The sequence below is a fragment of the Hippoglossus stenolepis genome, chromosome 12 (assembly GCF_022539355.2).
Source record: "Hippoglossus stenolepis isolate QCI-W04-F060 chromosome 12, HSTE1.2, whole genome shotgun sequence".
Lineage (NCBI taxonomy): Eukaryota > Metazoa > Chordata > Actinopteri > Pleuronectiformes > Pleuronectidae > Hippoglossus > Hippoglossus stenolepis.
Genome location: NC_061494.1, coordinates 14,639,617 through 14,659,426, shown reverse-complemented (window position 1 = coordinate 14,659,426; position 19,810 = coordinate 14,639,617). Strand labels below are relative to the sequence as shown.

The 19,810-nt window shown below is 43.1% G+C and overlaps 1 protein-coding gene across 1 annotated transcript in view; it reads right to left on the bottom strand.

The window, feature by feature from the left end:
- pax2a (paired box 2a) overlaps nucleotides 1–13,971 on the bottom strand; it is a 28,261-nt gene extending 14,290 nt beyond the window's left edge. Inside the window, exons 1-6 of the mRNA XM_047342177.1 lie at nucleotides 13,800–13,971; nucleotides 12,592–12,789; nucleotides 8,901–8,986; nucleotides 8,604–8,723; nucleotides 7,602–7,646; nucleotides 103–278 (exon numbers count right to left, since the gene is read on the bottom strand). Of these exons, the coding sequence (XP_047198133.1) occupies nucleotides 103–278; nucleotides 7,602–7,646; nucleotides 8,604–8,723; nucleotides 8,901–8,986; nucleotides 12,592–12,677 (513 nt within the window). The 5' untranslated portion in view covers nucleotides 12,678–12,789; nucleotides 13,800–13,971. The remainder of the gene's footprint in view (nucleotides 1–102; nucleotides 279–7,601; nucleotides 7,647–8,603; nucleotides 8,724–8,900; nucleotides 8,987–12,591; nucleotides 12,790–13,799) is intronic.
- Between the last annotated feature and the right edge of the window lie 5,839 nt (nucleotides 13,972–19,810).

Genomic DNA, 19,810 nt, shown 5'->3' with positions numbered 1-19,810 from the left:
GTGTGAATTATGTTATTGTTGACTACTCCAACTTAAGGGGAAACAGGGGAAGAAACTGCCGGGCTGTAAATGTCAGTGTTGAGAGAAATCTGTGTGGCCAACCTGCTCAGGTTTGATGTGTTCTGAAGTGGGAAAGACATCAGGGTAAGATGGACGTTCAAACACACGGTCCAGGGCCTCCAGCTGCTGCTGGGTGAAGGCGTCCGCTCGCAGATGCTTCCTTAAACTCTCAACGCTGCCCTGAGAGTCGCTGCCGGGGCCTGAGCCATCAGAGCCATCTAGAGAAAGACGGAAAGGAAGAACGGAAGGAGGAAGAGAGGGCGAGAATATTCTAGATCAGGGCCTGGTTCCATCTTTTTTTTTTTACTTTACTTGTCATTATTCTAGCAGGCTGAGATAAGCAGGAGGAGAACATTTTCGAGCTCAACGGGTGCGAGAGTGATGGCACGAGGAGCAGCCGTAAATTCAGGGAGACCCAGCGGCATGTCTGCGTTTTATCTCCCTCTCTGCTTCCCACCGTCTCTCTCCTCCTCTCTCACACATTCACTCACTCGAGCAGCTCTCTGCCCCCCACCCCTCCTCTCCTCGTGGCCACCATCAGCGCGGTCATCATGTGATAGGTCTATGGTAATTGATGGATTACCTTCAGTGCAAATATATACTTGTAAGGGAGAGCGTGTGTTTCAGGTGGAGAAAGTGGGGCTGCCGATTACATACAGAGCCTCTCATTCTGCCAGCGGGAAATGGAGAGCCATTATTTAACTGTACTATTTCCTCGTGAACATATTACCCTTCCCTCTGTCCGTCTCTCCTTCTCTCCCTCCATCTCCCCCCCCACATATTGCCTGTCTTCTGGAAAACAGAATGGAGTGGGGACGGCACTCAGGGCCGAATGAGGACGGGGCGTCGAGGGCAAGCGTATGCATTTCCTCACTCGGTCACACTCTATATAAACAAATGAGCCTATGCTTCCCTCGTTCGCCTGATCTCTGACCCTATCAACTCAGCCAGGGAGCCCAGTGCTGCCGCTATCAGCTCTAACCTCTGCTCACTCATCAAGTCCTGAACACTGAAAGCAAAAAGGAAAAAAGAAATCGGCTCAAACCTCCAGCCAGCATCCCAGGAACCTCTACTCCACTGCCTGCCTCCCGCCACCCTCCCTTTCCTCCCTATACCCGACCGCCAACAGCGGATGAGGGCTTTAGCTACCGTACAAATCTGTCATTCTAAATTTGCAGCAGATTATGTTCTCTCCTGGGCGAGCCAGCGGTGATATATGATATGCAAGGCCGCTATTGATTGCCTGATCCGCCAGCAGAGGAGGGAGGCGAAATGAACTTGGAATGAACATCATGCCTCAACTCATTGTGCGTATAATACTCTACTTAATCCCACATTTTTCTGTGCTATGGAATTCAATTGATCAATCATGTTCCACTGATGGTACCATTTCAGGGGCGTTATTGCCATTCTGCTCGGCTGCTTGACCTTTTTTCAATGGCTGAGGCCAGAGGATGAACCCGACTCGCACCAAGAAATAGATCCATGGAGGGAATGGAATAGAACTGCAATTGGGTGCATGTGTGTGTGTGTGTGAAAAGAGAAAGGTGTGTGTTGGCGGTATATGTGAATTTCACCACTGAAATATATTGACTTTAGGCTTTGTGTAACATTTATGAAGGAATCCATTTTTTCTCTCCTTCCACGTGTGCTTTTCCTTCCATCAGTTAACCAAGTATGTTAGCACAGGCTTTTTTTCTTTTTTTCCCCCCAACAGCTCCATTGGGTGAAGGGTTGGTGTTGGTGTCGGAGCAGCATTAGCGTTGCTGTATGAAACTCAATTGTTGTCTGTGGTACAGAAGAAAATAGAGTCATTAATTACCTCGTATCAGCTGGTCTGAGGAAAGAGGCGAGCTCAATCAATAGTGAGTGTTTGTCATTCACAACGGAGGAGCATGTTTATACTCAGCAGCTTCTCACACACATAACCAGGCTTTCTGAACCAGCAGTGAAAGGACATAGATTCCCATTGTAGGATATTCTTTTCTTTTTTTGCACTTTCTGTGATGCAAACATAATCAAAAGCCTCACTGCCAAAATTAAAAGCAAATTCTGGAACGTGCGAATTTGAATCGACGAGAAATAAACAACAGCAAAATCTATATCTTGCGACACTTTGTGCTCCCGCCGAGGAGATTACGTTTTTGTCCCACATTTGTTTGTTTGTTAGCAAGATTACGCAAAAACTGCTCAACCGATTTCCATGAAAATTTGTGGAGGGGTGAGGCATGACCCAAGGAAGAACCAATTAAATTCATGGTGCCGATACAGATTAGGGTTATTTTTTTCCCACTTTCTTGTGAGATACAGTGTTTTTTTAAATTTTCCTCGATTTCTCAGGAAACGATACATGGATATTTATCCCCCCCCCAAAAAAATCAGATGAGTGCATGTTATTTAGTGCAGATCCAAATAAAAATCAGTCCAAACAGATTCAGGTTTCATGAGGGGACTGTTGGGCCTTGGCGGAGGTGCCATAGTTAAAGGTTTGTTTACACTAGTAATGTTTTTTTAAAAAAACAGTGATTTTTTCATCTCTGGCTCTTCAGTTATGTGTGTCAATATATTTCAAATTTATGTGGCTAAAAAAATTGAAGATATGGCTGTTAAATTGAAATAATAGTAAATCATTTATTTTCAGGATTTGCCATTAGAGGCTCATGTTTGACATATATCATAAGATAGCTGCAATAAATCAGATTCATCCTTTGACAGTCAGCGTGTCAAGTGGAGTGTGAAGCCCGACTGTCAGATGTGTGTGTGTGTGTGTGTGTGTGTGTGTGTGTGTGTGTGTGTGTGTGTGTGTGTGTGTGTGTGTGTGTGTGTCTCATTGACTCCCTTTTTTTTTTCATTTTCTCACTGTTTCTCCAACCCCTTTGGGTGTCTCAGCAGGTATTCTCTTATCAATCCCACAGCACCAGCAGACTGCGTCTCTTTGTTTTAACACCAAAGTGCGAGGAGACAAACCGAGATAAAAAAACAAAAAAAACAAGACTCTCCAACGGTGACGTTCACACATCATCCCCCAAAAGCAAATTCTCTCTTTGAGCCATGTTGAAGAGACGGAGGCTGGTTATTGTGTCCAAAGAAAATTCTACCGCATATTCAACGAATGAACATGAAACTGCAACTGGTTAACAATAAAAGTTGTTAAACACCTCCAGCAAGCTAATACCCACTCTTTCAGCCATTTGTACACACACGCTCACAAAGATTAAACCAATGACACCAGCGACAGCGACTGTGAAGCCGACTACAATGGTATCAAAAGCTGTCTTCTATCTCTACTTGTCTCTAAGGGGGATGTTAACGTCTTGTGTTGGCAAGGTGGCACTTTATGTCCTTCTTTCATCTCCCCTGTGATAAGATAACAGAGCAGACAAGAGGTGGGGGGCTTGTTTGAAAGGCAAATGAATTCCTACACACCGGCTGGCTCGCTCCGTAAATCAACGACACAGGGTTTCCTAGATCAGAGGCTGCGGGTCGACCGTTTACCTATTCGTCCTCTGCTGATGGGCGGGATGATGCTATCGCAAATTGTGGATCATTTGTTGCTGTTTTAAAAAAATGCAGTTGAGCTTGGAAAAAAAAAGAAAAGAAAAGAGAGAGCACAAACAAACTGGTATACCCAGAGGGTGAAAACTCCTTCGCTGTAAGCTATATTTATGAAACCTCTGAAGCGGAAAGGAGAGAGGTGGGTGGGGTGGCGGAGAGAGAGGGAGAGAGACAGCAACACTGCCATGGCTGTTAAGATCCTGTTATGTTGTGGCGTGTTTAAGAGCTTTATTAATTCGATTTAGCACCACCAACCAGTGTACTGAGTGTCAGCGGGCGAAGTGATGCTCATTTGATGTTTGCACTCACTGCTGAGGCACTGGGGCTGCATGGATAGTGTTTTTTGAAGCACGTTCTTATTTTATGTACTGTAATTCACATTCTCAGATGCAGGCCAAAGACAGAGGTTTAAAATGACTAAATAAAAGCACACAACTGTTTGGATTCAGTTCATGAGCGGCATCTGTAACTCAACTCAGAGTGAGCTGGGTGTTAATCGTACACTGGGGGTTTCTTGGTGGTTAGTTTTCCAGGCTAACTCGTCTCCTCCCCACATGTCAACGTGTCCTTGAGCAAAATACTGAACTGCTTGTGATGCGTGTTCGTGGGGGAAAAAACTGTCAATTAGGACAAAACTGTTTGCCAAATGAAACTGATGTAATATTTGCAAACCGTTTGAAACACGCAGTATAAAATCACAGTGTGCCAGTGCAGTGAGAGTATTGCAATAAATTCTGTCACGTCTTTAAAAAAGAAGGAAGCAAATCAAGCAAAACGATTCACAAAAATCAAGAAGAAAGAAAACATACCATAATGTGATTTTATATTTTTTCACTTGGATAAATTACAGAAAAATGACTTGATGTGAGGGATATATATGAAAACATTCTCTCTTTTCTCTAACTGTCCTTTGTCCTCCTCTGCTTTCATCTCCACCCTCCTCTGGACCAGTCTGTCGTTTAGCGTCTCCACCCTGTGTGGCGAGTATTTGTGGAAATGCAATTAACGTATACGCTTTCTTTTCTCTCGCCATTTCTCCCTCCTCAAGCTGAGTAATGCACTGCTCCATTAATTCTTGGCATCGGCGCCCCTAATTGACTTTTCTCTGACATGATTCCTCTCCACTGAGTGAATTCCCTCTCCTTATATTTTGGTGACGGATCTCATTGTGCGTTGTTTACAACTATATACGGGGGTCTCACGCAGCCACGCCGCTGAATGCAAAGGACTCCGAGAGAAGACGGGGAAGATGAGAGGAGGAATGAAACGTTGAAGGGGAAGAACGACAGAGATTGAGCGCAGAAGAAGGAGGGGGGGAGAGATGCAGCGTGGACCCTTTTGTGTCCTCCTCCACTGTCGGGGCCCTAACAGCTTCTTGTCTCTATGTTACGCTCTGTGGCCCCTCTCAGACCAGAGCTTTTCTCTGGCACACACACCCCATCAGGGCCATCATGGTGCTCATGATTCCATTTATTTCTGTCTCGCTCTGGATGCATTTATTTTCTAAAGCGATCCTCTATTGACTCATTGTCATGGACTGGCTTGACTAGCCAACCAGTGTAGGCCCAGGTTCAAATCCATACACTAACTGATCTAAACTCCACAAATGGGTCATATGTGTAAGAGATACACGGCAGACGATCCCCAAAAGGGCCAAATATCAAATTTGAACAAATCAACAAGGTGACTGTATTCATTTTTTTCCCTCAGCTATTGAACAAGGTTGATGTGACTCTGGTGCTACGATCGTTCTTTTATGTCATGAATGAACAACCTGCCAGGGCCATATTTTTCCTCCCCGCTCACACACTCATCAGCTCCTTCTACACTCATCCCACACCCACGCTACAATCACAAGTTATGACCTTTGCTTTCTCCATCTAATTTATCACTGTAGCTCCCTACTGCCTGTCCTCCCCACTGGGCGCCATCCAGGACGTGGTAAGCCGGTGATGAGAGAAACATACACTCAGGTCACATCAACCTGACTGCACACAGCGGCAAGGTCAGGAGGAAGTTGTTAAGAAAATGTGAATTTACATAAAGCTGCGGCTCTAATAGTAACAGCATTTCTTTAAGGAAGGTGAGCAAATGAGAGCAGACATGCGTTATGAGATAATTCACTCAAAATTCATCTCTGAGATTCCAGCGGAGGGCCGCAAACTTTTTTAAACAAATGCATGCACCTTCGGCGCGATATGATCCAACATCTGACAACCTCGCAGCAGTCGTCACCCTATCCTCCCTAAGTTCTTTTCTTGGCTTCCACCTCCACCATAGGTTTAAATGACTGAGTTTGAGCGGGCTGTACAACAGGCTAATTTCCCCACTTCACTATTAATGCATTTGGCAGGAACAACATCCCATTTCCCTGTAATGAGATACACAAATAAATCTGGCTGTGGATAGATTCGAGGTGGGGTGGCGGCGGCGGTGGTGGTGGTGATGGCGGTGGGAAGAGAAGGAGTGGGGGGGGCAAAGGAGGAGGTGGAGGGGTGGGGAGCATTGAGACGCATTCTCCCAGCTCTGGCATAATTGGTATCGCTGCTTGCAGACATGCAAACCAATCTCTCCACAGATAGGGCTGAGACTCTCTCTTTTTCCCCCCTTAAGGCTATTTCTTTTGTCTTTTCGATAGCTTGCACATCCGAGATAGAGGGAGGGAGGGAGGGAGTAGGGGGGGGCGAGATGTTAATTTGTGAATTAATGGCTTTTCTCCGCAGAATTGCAAATTCTTTTAAATGTCACTATGTTCGCTGTGCGAGGAGCATCCGGAGCCACAGAGTTCCTACGTTAAGGCACACACACATTTCCATGCACAGGTGTCTGTGTGTGTACACATACATGCACAAATCCTAAAACTAATCCTTGCTCAATTCTCAGTCAGGCTGCCAGGACCTCCTTCTTCCCTCCTCACCTCATAAACCCACTTTTTCCCCCCTCTTTCTCTTTATCTTTCATCGCTCTATTCCCTTCTTCCTCCTCCCATCTCCGCTCAGAGCCGTCCAGTGTAACATGCTACTTTTAATTTGCAATAACACATGACAAGGACAGATTAATGGCTCTTATGGCACCTATGTCCCTGAAGCTCGTCTTACGGGGACCCGGTGTACATAACGCGTGTCACACTACATTATCTCTACAGCCCTCCGGTAATGGGGACCTTTTTCTTCCTCAAAGGGCAACCACTGACTTCAGCCACACCGGGAACACACACCTCCGCCCAACACCAGCAGTACAAAAAGTGAGTGATGCACTTCTTCTTTTTTCACATAAAACGGCCAAATGAACAGCAGTAGGCACACACATGTTAAACATTGAGAGTTAAAGTATGACATTGGTTTGCAGACATGCAAGAAAGTCCAGGTCTCCCCCTGTTTTTAATGCATTTATCCGCTTTCTTATCTATTTGCTTGTGTATTTGTGAGTTGACAAGGAACATTTAAACATTTTTGCAGGCCCGCTTCTGCCGTGACATATTCTTATCCAGCTCAGATGGACCAGGCCCTTTCTACACCAGGTCATTCTGCAGCTGAGGCTATAATTGTAACTTTGTTTTGTAAAATAACGACAAAGCTGAGATAATTCTAAAAAATATGGGCAATGCAAAATTAATCTAAATAACAAAACACAAGAGGTTTCTTGACAACACAGGCCAAATTAAGGCTAAGAATTATTATTGTTTAATTTCTTAGAATAAACTGCATCTTGTTGAAAATCCATATTTTTGCCTCATAACAATTGTGAATACACAACACTGAGCATTACTGTATATTGCGCTTGATGCTATTAAATGGAAAATAAGGTTTTCCACGGTCACTTTGCTTTAATTAATTTTAATTTCTTGGCAGATTATTTATTGGAAAAAAATCCCCCCCGCCTGCCTTTAAACTCAAAACCCCTGGAAGAGTGAAAGCAGCAGTTGAGAGGAAAGTGATCTGATTGACCAAACCAGCAGAAGAGAAGGTTGTTTAACTTCAACTTACAATGTCCGATTTTCCTTCCATCCATGTGGTTGCCACTCCAGAGAACTAAAGAGACAGAAACATAAAAGAAGGAAGTGGCTTGTTTTGATGAGTGCTCTTTGGGATAATTTCAACCATATAATCCCATCAGCCACCTCAAAGCAGCACAACAGAGTCACACACGCACACACATGCACGCACACACACACACATGCAGACACGCGCGCAGCCCCCTCGCTGCCTCCACCGGTCTGTTCCTACACCTGTTCAGGCCTCCACTAGGGACATGTTAATTCATAGGCATTAAAAAAGCCAATTGTTTGCACAACCGATAATCTATTAGCCCTCAGGCAGTGTGTGTCCACTCTTGCCTTGCCTAGGAATGAGAAATTCTGGCTTGGACCGGATAGGCCTCCACTTAATCTTTGAGCATATCTATTTTCTTGCCAGTCCCCTGATGTTGTGTGTAGTCTAGTATGCAGTCTTACAAAAAATACAATATTATTGAGTTTTAAATGCTGTTCAGCCCTTCAGAATAAAATACAGCTCAGCCACAAATGTATTTATATATCTATGTACTGTAAAATGTTAAATGTGTGGTGGTTAACTGATGGTATCGTGGCAGAGAACCACAAAAATAACTTCTTTTCCTGCCTTTTTTTTTCTTCTTATGATATAAAACTGAAAAGAACAGCAGCACTGATGCCTTGCCAAGGGGGATTACACTTGTATGACAGCTATATAGGATATCTACAGTACGCCTGAGCATGTTATGAAATTGAGATGCAGCTCTGTGGACGTATGGTAAAACATAGGGCATCAGAAAGCTGATTGAATCACAACACTTGCCCTGGCTGCTACACAACATAACAAGTCACTGGAGACAGCGCACAGAAACACACTGGGCTGCAGCGCTGTCATAAACGCCATCCTCTTCACACACAGGAAAAATAAAAGTGGGAGACGAGTGATGGAGAGAATTAAAAGGATGGGAAAACAAAGGGGGTCTTGTGTCTCCCTTACCTTCGTCTCGTTTCCTCTTCTCGCCGTTGGAGCGGGGGATACCCAGAATGCCGTTGATGGAGTAGGATCCTACGGGATCGTTGGAGGCGCTGGACACAGGGGGGGAGGCTGTGCTGGGCACTGATGAAGAGAGCTGAGTTAGTGTGTGTACAGTGTGTGTGTCTGCATGTGTGCGTGGATCATTTGTGTATTCACACAGGTGCATGTTGCGGAAAATGGGTAAATACATGCAGGTCTTCATGTTTTGGTGTTTTTTCCTCCTGCTGTAAATCTGTGTGTGGCCTCGTTCTTGCTCACCTATGGTGTGGCCGGGCGTGGAGAGCGGCGTAACAGATCCGTCGGGGGACGGGTGGAATTGCTGCTGGACTTTGGTGCGGATAATCCTGGTGAAGCGAACAAACAGACACGGATCAATCAATTCTGCTGCCAGAGCATAGAGATTTCACACCAGCCCCTCGCATCCGCCCCGGGACACTTAACCACGGCACATCGCGTCCACTTTACGCCCGTGCATGTACTAGTGCTCCGTCGTTTGGGACGCTTGTATCCTCGCACTCGGGCCCTGTCACAACTAGCCAATCTTGGGGGGCCTTAGGGGCAATCTCTCAGCTCCTGTGTGCAGCTGAATAGTGGCTGCCCCCCGAGATTGTGGATTCAATCTAGTTGGATTCTGAGGTTAGAAATATGATAAAGTCCCCACACCAGTAAGATGTGATGTGGCGGGAAAGTCTTCATTGCACTTTGGTCTGAATGATCTTGCAAACAAAGCATGAAATCACATCAATTCACCTCAATGATCAGCTTCACTGGCTCTACCTGGCCAACTCTAATAATCTCCCTCTACCGCTCCCCTCTCCCTCGTTTCTCCTCATTCTCTCTCTCTCCCCCTCCATCCCTCAACCCTGATCTTTCACTCCTCTCGCTCCCTCCCTCGTCCTCTTTTCTCATTTCTGCTCTATAGTGTCCAGTGTGCTCTCTGTTTTACTGTACTTTACAGCGTCTGTCTCTCTCACCCTGCTCTTCTCTTTATCTCTTTTCTTTCTCTCTTCATCCTCCGTTAAATCCATTTCTGTATTTCTCTGTCACCTCGCTGGTGTCTGTCGCAGACTGACGACCACAGCTTATTGACTGGGAACTCCGGGAAAGAAAAGTTGACGAGGCAGAGAGGAACAGCGGATGCAAATGTAGATCTATAAATTACATGTTACAGGAAAGCAATGACGTCCTATTGGCCCAACACAAGACCACCGCCACATCCAGCATCTTGTCCTCTGTGGTTCTCTTTGATTATAAAACGTGACACAATCATATCACAACTTTAAAGACGATAGAAATTAGAGACCATATAGAGAAAATAGTAATTTAGTCATTTTTTCTAAAAACAGGAGGGTACAATGGGATTTACACAATCTCAGCTCTACTTCTGATCGCATTACATCAAACCACAGTGCGAGAGGATTCAATAACGTGTGAGATTGTGTACTGACAGGAATCACCCTCTCGCTGGAGAGGTGTGACAAAAACAGACTTTAACAGACTGCAAATGAAGCGATTGACGTTCACATGCAGCACCCAGCAACGAGCCATCAACTCTGCGTCAGGCAGCGATGGGGTTAAACTTCCTCGGGCAAAAAAAAAAAATGTACATCAAGACTCTTTTCATTCCCCTCAGTATCTCACGCGTCCTCTACACTCTCTCCTTCAGGCGGGGTAACAAAGGCAAGCAGCCTCCTCCAGAAAACACACATCAATATTTTATTTGAATTTCTAACATCTCACCACAACAGTTATCTGACCTCATGACTCGAGGGAGCCTCATAAATTCAAGGACTTTGTTTCGAGTCTGTGTTGTTGATATTGAATAAGCAGTTTGGATGGGTGAATTAACGACTTTGGCGCTCGGCCGTTGTGGAGGGAGAAAAAATTCCCCAAAGAAATATTAAAATGTGGATCAATATGATTGAAAGCCACTTAGGACCCAATGGGTACGCCTGTGTCCACTGGGCATGGTGCAGCGGCTGGAAACTCCTCTCTGCGGCAACAAAACAAAGTGCAACCCAGTATCTGTGTAATCTTTAATAATTCATGCAGGGAAAATGTGTTTAAAGCCAGGACATCCTCTTTAGTCTACAGAGCAGAGGTCAGCCCCTTAACCACAGAGACCACCAGGGGTCCACTGCCTCCGTCTCCCCCTCCGCCTGCCTCTTTTTACTCCTCTTCTTTGCTTTCTCCCTCCGCCATGTCTTTCCCAATCCTCTCTTTGACAGCAGCAGCAACACGATTAATTGAATATTGTTTTTAAAAGAAGCCTGTAATGTGAATGATACAGGAAAGTATCACTGGAGATAACACAACGCCTCAAGAACACTGCTCATTTTACTGCAATAAAATAAACATCAATTAACTCGTCCTCACGTCTAACGGGCTTTGTGGAAATGAAAGAGTGAAACCTGGTGAGTGTCAGGTTGTGATTTGTGAGGTCAAGCTTTACGAAGATGAAATGCAGATTTGTGCATCGCCACAAGCTTTCATGTTAATGATTAACGCACAGGCCAAATTAGTTTTAAAGGACACAATTTCTCCTGCACACGGCTCAAATATGTTCTCTAACAGTAAAACCATTTCACCGACACAGTACCTGTTTGAGTGCATTGCCCTTGGGTTTCTGAACAACAGGTTAGAACAAAGAGTGGCACCAAAAGGACCTGTTGAAACCACAGTTTTCCACAGTGGCCCAATTTTCCCTTTCTCTCTATTTCTCTTCCTCTTTTTTTTATATAAAGATTCATCCATCTCCTCCATTTAAAGCTGGATGTGTTATGAGACTCTCTTCAGCTCATTAAAATGTAATGCCGATGACCAGCTCTCTGGAACAGTGCCTCCTAACCAAAGTTCATCACTCGCAGGCACTGGGGGGACTTTTTTCACTTTGCACTCTGCAGCAGGCAGTGCTGGGGCTTTTTTTTTTTCACCCGGCGTCCTCTGTCTAAAGACACTTTGTCCACTGCTGTCCCCGCTCCATCTGGGGAAGGGGAAGGTGTAGGGTGTCTGTTAACAGAAACTCTTTTATACTCCAACTATCCATTTTGGGACTATATATTTTGTATTTTCTATGGAGTTTTCAACCTTTATTCTACACTATAATAATAATAATAATAATAATAATAATAATAATAATAATAATAATAATAATAATAGTAATAATTATAATAATAATATACTATATAAGCTAAATAATAATAATATTAATGTACGCTAATGGGTTGCAATCTCCTGCAGGTTCTTGAGTGTATTTTTATTTGTCATGAAAGGTAATGTACAATAACAGTAATAATATTAATAATATTAATAATAATAATAACTGTGTATGTTTTTAATAATTAAGAGTGAAATTGTGCTGTGTTGTGGCTCCACATTCACCTCAGTGTTGGGGAAACAGAGCAATAAAGAGGCTGCCTGCTGCCGCCTCTGTCGCAGTGTGGTCCGCGTCTATTGAACGACTTTGTTGGGTATTTCCCTGCGCCTCTGGATCTGGTTACGCGGTATTGATCGGTTTTTATCGAGACAGATGTGATTCTCCGTGGCCCCATGCAGCCTCCGCCTCGGCTCCCCCACCTCCTCCATGTGCAGGCAGTGTCGTGGAGGGCCGCACAGGGGATTGAATTGCACTTGTGAGACCACCCCGGTTATATAGGCTATATGGGGCTCGGCTGGAAATGACTATAGTTCAGACCTCGTCTGTGGAGATAAAATGACTATCTGCTTATTTCAAAGCTGATTTATCCCATTTAGGCGTGGCGCATGACACGACTCCCCCCACTCTTATTTCCCTTTTGAATTTTTTTCACACTCAAACATTGTCTCTTACACATTTAGGAAAAATCAAATAAGGAAAGTGTGTTTCAGGGAGATTTTACGCATTTTGGCCCAATTTGGCACAGCTTTTTAAACATAATAAAACCAAACGAAATCAGCTTTTTCCACCTACCTGTTGATGGAGGAGACGCTGGGGACCGTGTCGTTGTCGCAGACGCCCTCAGCCAGTAGCCGGTCCCTGATCTCCCAGGCGAACATGGTCGGGTTCTGGCGCTTGTAATCTGCTATTTTATCCACCACCTTCGGAGTTGCGACCTTTGGTTTGGAGCCACCGATGACTCCGGGTTTAATACTGCCGGTTTCATAGTACCTGCATGGGGGGGCAGAGTGAGTGTTCCTGAATGGATCCATCCTAGATCCAACAATCAGTGAGTCAGCTGTCTGAATGATGAGAGGCCGACCTTCTGCACTTATGTAGGTCAGAAAATAATAATTACCTACAACAAATATGTCTGCGCGTAATCTACATTTTGTGTTGAAGTGTGCTGTTGTATGGGCCTATTTTGTGTGTGTCAGCTGGAAGGTGAACAGAGCGGATTTCCAACGAAAAAGCAGTGTAATAAAAAACAAAAAAACACACAATATAAGCAGTGGCACGGACAGGACCAAAGGACAGTTTTATAGTTTTCCAGTCTCCATGAGCTTATACAGTAGCATGCACGTATATATATATACATGCCACCATGACCTATTGGTAAATGTTGGTGACAAAACATTCAGTGTGTGTGAAATGAAAATACCTCTGAAATGCCTTCTGATAGCTGAAAAAAATATATTTCAAAATATTATCTCACAGCATTTGTGCTCTGAAGTAAAATGATGTAAATCTAATTTATCATTTTACACTCATGGAAAAAAATATATTTCAACTTAAAGTCTGTGTTTATGGTTATTTTTCTCCATTGGAATATGATGCTCAGATGTGAGTTTAACGTGGTTGTGAGTAATATTAAACTCAGGCCTTTATTTGAAACACAGTATTTTCTTTATCACCTATAATTTTTAACACAGCCTCCAATTCTAATGGGATATTTTTTTTTCTCTTTATGTTTAACTTTACTCCTAAAATGTATCTTTGGAATATGGTGATTTTTATTTTTTGTGAGGCTGAGAGTGATGGAGAGAAAATCTCGGACGCAGAACTGCTGTGTTCAAGCAAAAAAAAAAATAGAGAAAGAAAGTAGAAAAAAAAATGACCTGCCTACATAACCGATGACTGAGGCTGAAATAGAGCTGGGTGCGCATATACACGAGCTATAGAAGATTGATGTTTGACACACATAGGGCTGTGTTGCAGTGGTGCTGGATCCCCCCTTTTACCTGCCGAGGATTTTGCTGACACAGCCGTGACTGACCCGTAGCTGTCTGGAGATGTCGCAGGGCCGGACGCCCTGGTGGGCCAGCTCCACGATCCGCTGCCGCACCACGTCCGGGAGGGGTCTGCCGTTCACGAACACCCCGCCGAGCTGGTTCACACCGCCATGCCCTGCGTGGGACACAACAGCAGCACAGGGGGGGGCATAACATTACATACCTGCAGAGGACGCAGCGTCTCTGCACCGAGTGGAGTGATTTTCTTTTTCTTATTACTTTACGGTGAGAATGTGTTTTTTCAATTACAGTAAATCACATTACTGTTTTACACACACACATACACACATACACACACGCACACACAGTATGATTTACGTGTTTATATGTATTGCCTACATGCGTAAAAGCGCACGCTTGCACATTTACAATTTGGTCAAAAACCTTATATTGTAAAATTTCTGGAAAATATCTCCTACTAGGATTATTACAATTGTGATTTCATAATTATAATTATAATATTAATAATAAGTTAAAGCATGATAGAAATGAAGACAGCCAATGATTAAAAACTCTAAAATTATCGTATTGTGATTATTTTGCTTTCAAATACACATATTAAAAACAGACTAAAATAAAAGTAACATTTTTAAATATACCACAATTAATAAATATTATTAATAATAAAACCCCTCTTCATTGTCTCTTTTGGAATAAACAACATTACCTCCTCCTCTCTCCCTGTACACACTGACTTGGGTAGGCAATATTTTCCAGGAGCATCTCTTCCCCTGCAGCCTAACACATGTCGCCAGGTATTATGTTTCAACCTGTTTAATTTTCCTCGCACAATTGCTGTAAATAATTAAAATGAGCTTTGATAACTCATATTACAAACGCGGATGGTGCGAATGAGGAGGAATAAATAATTTACGCACGGTGCCGGGTCTTCTTTACGCATATCATATGGAGGGGGAAGAAACACACGAGGAAACGCACAGTTACAACTACTGCTTCTGTTTTGACTTCAGGTTTTATTTTTACGCACCTGAATGTGAAGAGTTGGTTAATAAAGTGACACGTTGTCATCCATTTACACACAACGTGCCCTGCTCTCTCTAACGTATGTGTCATTTCACAGGTAATAAACGCTTTGTATTTAAATTCAGGGAGTTTCTATATTTCTCACTTCAGACTAATTGGAATTAAACATCTTAAATGTTCCTATTTACATGACTATTTGACACTAGAAACTTAAGAAAAAATTAAACTCCTAACAAAACTTTTGAGTGATCCATGTGCACGGAGACAAGCCAGAATTATTATTTTCAAACATATTACTAACTATTATTATTGTTATTTTCTAAGTTGGATTTATTACTTTAAGATATAAAGTAACTGAAACTGATTTAAAACTAGTTTTCTTGTAAACTTTGCCAATGTTCTCCTTTGTTTTCAATGAGAAAAATTAGGATTGGATAACTAGAAATAAAAGTAAAAACACATTTAATCTCTCGTATTCATAATCTCTGTGTTCATCTTCAGTACTGGAATAATACGCTGGCAAACATCGAGCCTATTAATGGACTTAAAATAAAACATATCTATAAAAGCCCTTTTTTAACATTTCTACCTGCGTATTTCTTTACATCATTGTCATTGCAAACGCCTTGAAACTCATTTGCCCCATAAGTGGAGCCACAGCAGAGATGTTGGTGTCTGGGAACTAACTCAGAATACTCACGGTGCATCGCCGAGAAGGGGTCTGCTTTGCAGTGAATATCCATGGGATAGCAAAGGAAAGAAAGGTAATCGACTGAGGTCGCCGTTTCGCCTTAGTGGTGCAGCTTTGTAGGGGTAAAAAAAAAATGAGGACTTCTATATTTTTTGGTGTAAAGCAGTCCGTGTGGGGACGAGTCCGCAGCGGCGAGTAACTTCTTGTGCGGCGACTCTAAGTTTTCTCCCCTCCGGTGAAAGTGTGAGGTGAGCAGTGCGCGGAAGGAGATGTCAGGTGCGGAGCATGACCCACGCGTGTGCAGAGCGCACCGGACGCAGCAACATTGGGCTCAAAGCGGCTCACTGTCTGTGTTTACAGGACATCATGAGCGAGGCGGAAAGCTGGAGTAGCTGGAGGGTCCACGGGTCCGCTTTGGAAAATCTTGAGGCCGAGAAAAAAAAAAAAATCCCTCTCTCTCGTCTTGCATGTGACGGCGCGGAGGAGCGGCGGGCTCTGTGGGTTTAATCAGATAGGGGCGGAGATGACAACAACACGGACACACGGCGGAGCGGTGCGTCCCCCTCTCCTCCAGAATGGGCTGTGCCTGAGCAAAGCTTTGGGCTGAGAATGAAACCCCAGCTCGTTGTGTGTCTGTTTCTAAAAGCTGCAGTCCCACAGATCACCCCCCACCCCTCCTCCCTCCACCTCCTCCTCTATACCTCCATCCCACAGATCCCCGCGCATAGAGATGGATGACTTGTCAGACAAAGGCAATAGATTCCAACACTTTGTGATTCGCCCACGTAAAAACCTGCAGCTCAAATGAGGAGGTCCCTGCATCCGACAGCCAGGAAGGGGAGGGAGACGAAATGGGAAATGATGAGACTTTGGGGGTGAAGAATCAAGGAAATTAAAGGCAGGGGGGAAGAAGAGAGGTAAAGCACTGTCAGGCTGCTGCATGTTGTTTAAAGCGTTGCTATAAACTCAGATGTTTCCAGGACTTAGAGAAACACACGAGGAGAGAGGGACACTCGGGAGGATTTTTTTATTGTTGCCACTACTTTTTTTTTAAAGTGACATGAATTAATTTCTCCACATTCTATTGTAAACTAAATCAGAACAAAAATATTTACACTATTATTTAATTTGTTGCAAACTTGTGGAAGCGACCCAGTAACCCACTTTGTGAGCCTCCTGCTTCAAAATACACAATCTCCAAGATATTATTTGCAAATATGAAACAGAAGAAAACAGAATTCGATTTAATTCAATGCAATTTATTTTTGAAAGTGTGTTGACATTTAAAAAAAATCTTTTTGCATCTTCCTGTTGTTAAATAACGAAAGAAAATAAGACAAAAAAATCTACAGAGTCTTTGCACCGTTTCAATTCACCATGGTTTTTATTTTATTTATTATTATCACACAAGAAAAACTCTGTCTCTTCTCCATGTCAGAAGGGATGGAGGTGTGCAAGGTGAGCCTGCAGAGGGGAGAGTCAGTCAGTATTGGCCATCATCATCATCATCATCAAGATCATCATCACCAATACCATCATCATCATCATCATCCCAGTCGCCGCCTGTGTGCAGCATCGCTCTGTAGATGGCGCTCACACAGTAGGTTAGGCAGCAGCCCGCTGTGCTCCTGCAGGCTGGAGGCACGGAGGGAGGGAGGCAGGGAGGGAGGGAGGCAGGTAGGCTGATGCTGCTGAGGTTGGCCGGGTCAAAGGTCGCTGGTAAGCCTACTGTAGCTGAATTATGCACTCTTAATCTCTTCCGGTAAGGGCTCAGTCCGAAAGAAAACACAGAGCGAGAGGGAGAGTGAAAAACACTCAGTCAAAGGAGATTTTTTAAAAAGTGCTCACTATAATTGGCTGCATGAGGTCACCATCAACTTCTGCAAGTGCCATTAACCAGAACACTGTAAAAAAATTATGTAACAAATCATGTACAAATGTACAGATGATAAATGCATCGTGTTTATGTACAGTGATTATTGAAAATAATGTATACAACTGCAATCTCCTGCAGGTTCTTAGGATACCTATTTTTCATGAAAAGTACTGTACAACAACAGTAATAATAATAATAATAATAATAATAATAATAATAATAATAATAATAATAATAATGAGCAGTTATTTAGAGGCTTGCTGGACTCCTCCATGACGCAGGGCTCCGTGTTGCGTCCAGCTGCCCTCTGGACAACTTTGAGGACGATTCCTCTTTTTTTTTTTTGTTTCTGCCTTTTTTGGGGAGGGAGCTTCTGGTACAATATGTAGCACCATGGGCTGTAATTTCACACGTCACTGCACTTTTGCCCTAAAGCTGCTGCTATTTCCCCCTCAACACCCCGATTTGCCCCCCGTATGCCTCCCTCTCTCTCTCCCTCTCTCTCTCTCTCTCTGCCTCTCTCTCCTTCTCCCTCTCTCTCTCAGAACGATGCCACGACGCGCGTCCCCGTGTCACAGCATCACTACAGAAAAGAAAACATAAACCGTGTGATAATTAAGAAACTGTTAGTCCTGACTTCACCCCAGTCACATTAGACCTGGTGCAGTTATTGTTTTCGATTTGCCTGCATTGTAGAATAAAGGAGCTTGGACACAGTCCCATAGAAACAGTTGATTTTCATATCAGATACTTAAAAACAATTATAAAAGAGTTTCAGCTCGTTCCACTGTTTATTAAGGAGGTTTAACAGTCACATGTTTTAGGCCTGTTTTTATTTTTCTATAAAACACTAGAAATATTATTATTATTATTATTAATAAAATCATCATTATTATAAATGATACAAATAATGGACATTTTTTGTATTTTAAGTGTGTTTGAAGTATTGAAGTGTAGAGGAAGACAGAGAGGGAGGGAGAGAGGGATGATGAATTTCCTCGGAGGACAAAACAAATCTTTTCCCCCCGTTTCTTTTTGTAACAGGGCCTGTGTTCAGTGCACGTTCACGTCAACAATCGATATTTCTCTTCTTATCTGCCTCGTGTGCCTCTCTCGCCTGTTTGAGACATGTTTTAAGTCTGTGTGCCTTCACCAGCAACCCCTCAGTTATTAAGACAAATATTCTGTTTGCCTTTTAATTTTATATTAGCAATTATATAGTGGAATAAAACAGCATTGGAAGTGAGAATTATTTTATTATTATTATTATCATTATTATATTATTAGATATTTTTTAACCTGGTGGGGACTTATTGAAATACATTTATACTGCCTGATGTCTCCTGACCTCCAGTTTGGGAGCCACTGCTGGTTTGACTTTGAGTTTAAAAGCTAATTTAAGTTTGCATATAAACTGTGGAAAATAGAAAAAAATAATGATTGATATATTTTCATCTGTATACATGAGCATTTTGAAAACTATAAGCAACATCTTCTTGCACTGCTTAGTTGTGCAAACTTCGTCCACCAAAAACATTTTCTCATTCCAACGAGGACACCCAGTTGTCTCTGAAGTAAAAGTCAATGTTACATCTCTTATATTCTCAGACCCAAATCTTGTGTTTGATTTACAGAAGAGCTGATTGGATTCTATTTGCACATTAGACACCACAGAGCAGTGGGATGTTTCTCTGCACATTTCCCTATATTCTTTATATTAGTCAAAACACCAGCATCATACCAGGAGTCACTTTGCGATGCCCCACAATGATTTGGTGTCTCCTGACACCCACAGCCATATGGGCAGGCTATGCCAAACTGCAGGATATCAGCTGCGTCCTCAGATTGCTTATTCATGTGCTTTACAACGGGAGCAGATGGATATCAATTTGACTCCATATCCGCGACACCACCGCAGATTGATTTTGTACTTGCTTTTAATTTTGCGATAATTAATTAGATCATTACAACTGTTTTCCATTGATCTTCCCATCTCCACCCAAAATTGAGAGGTGAATTAGACTGAGATCTATGTTTTCAATTACAGCCCCAAGCAGATACGAGGATGTTAATAGACTATCATGTGCTATAATAATAACAATAATAACAAAAATACAAATAATAATACAAATAATAATAATAACAGATTGCATATATATTTTTATTTTGATTAATGACGTTACCTGACATTACAGCAACAGTAAACAGTAACAGTCTGGAAGGAGAGGCACACCACGCTTTGTTTGATCTGAGCATGAAATAATGAAATAAAAATCCAGAGGCTTGGAGCACAGAGCTGCAGCCTGCACACAGTTTGGTCCCACACTGCGCAGCCAGCACATACCTGCAAACAAACAGTGACATTAGAGGCAGAGATCCTTACCTGATCGACCAGCGGCCGTGAGCCAT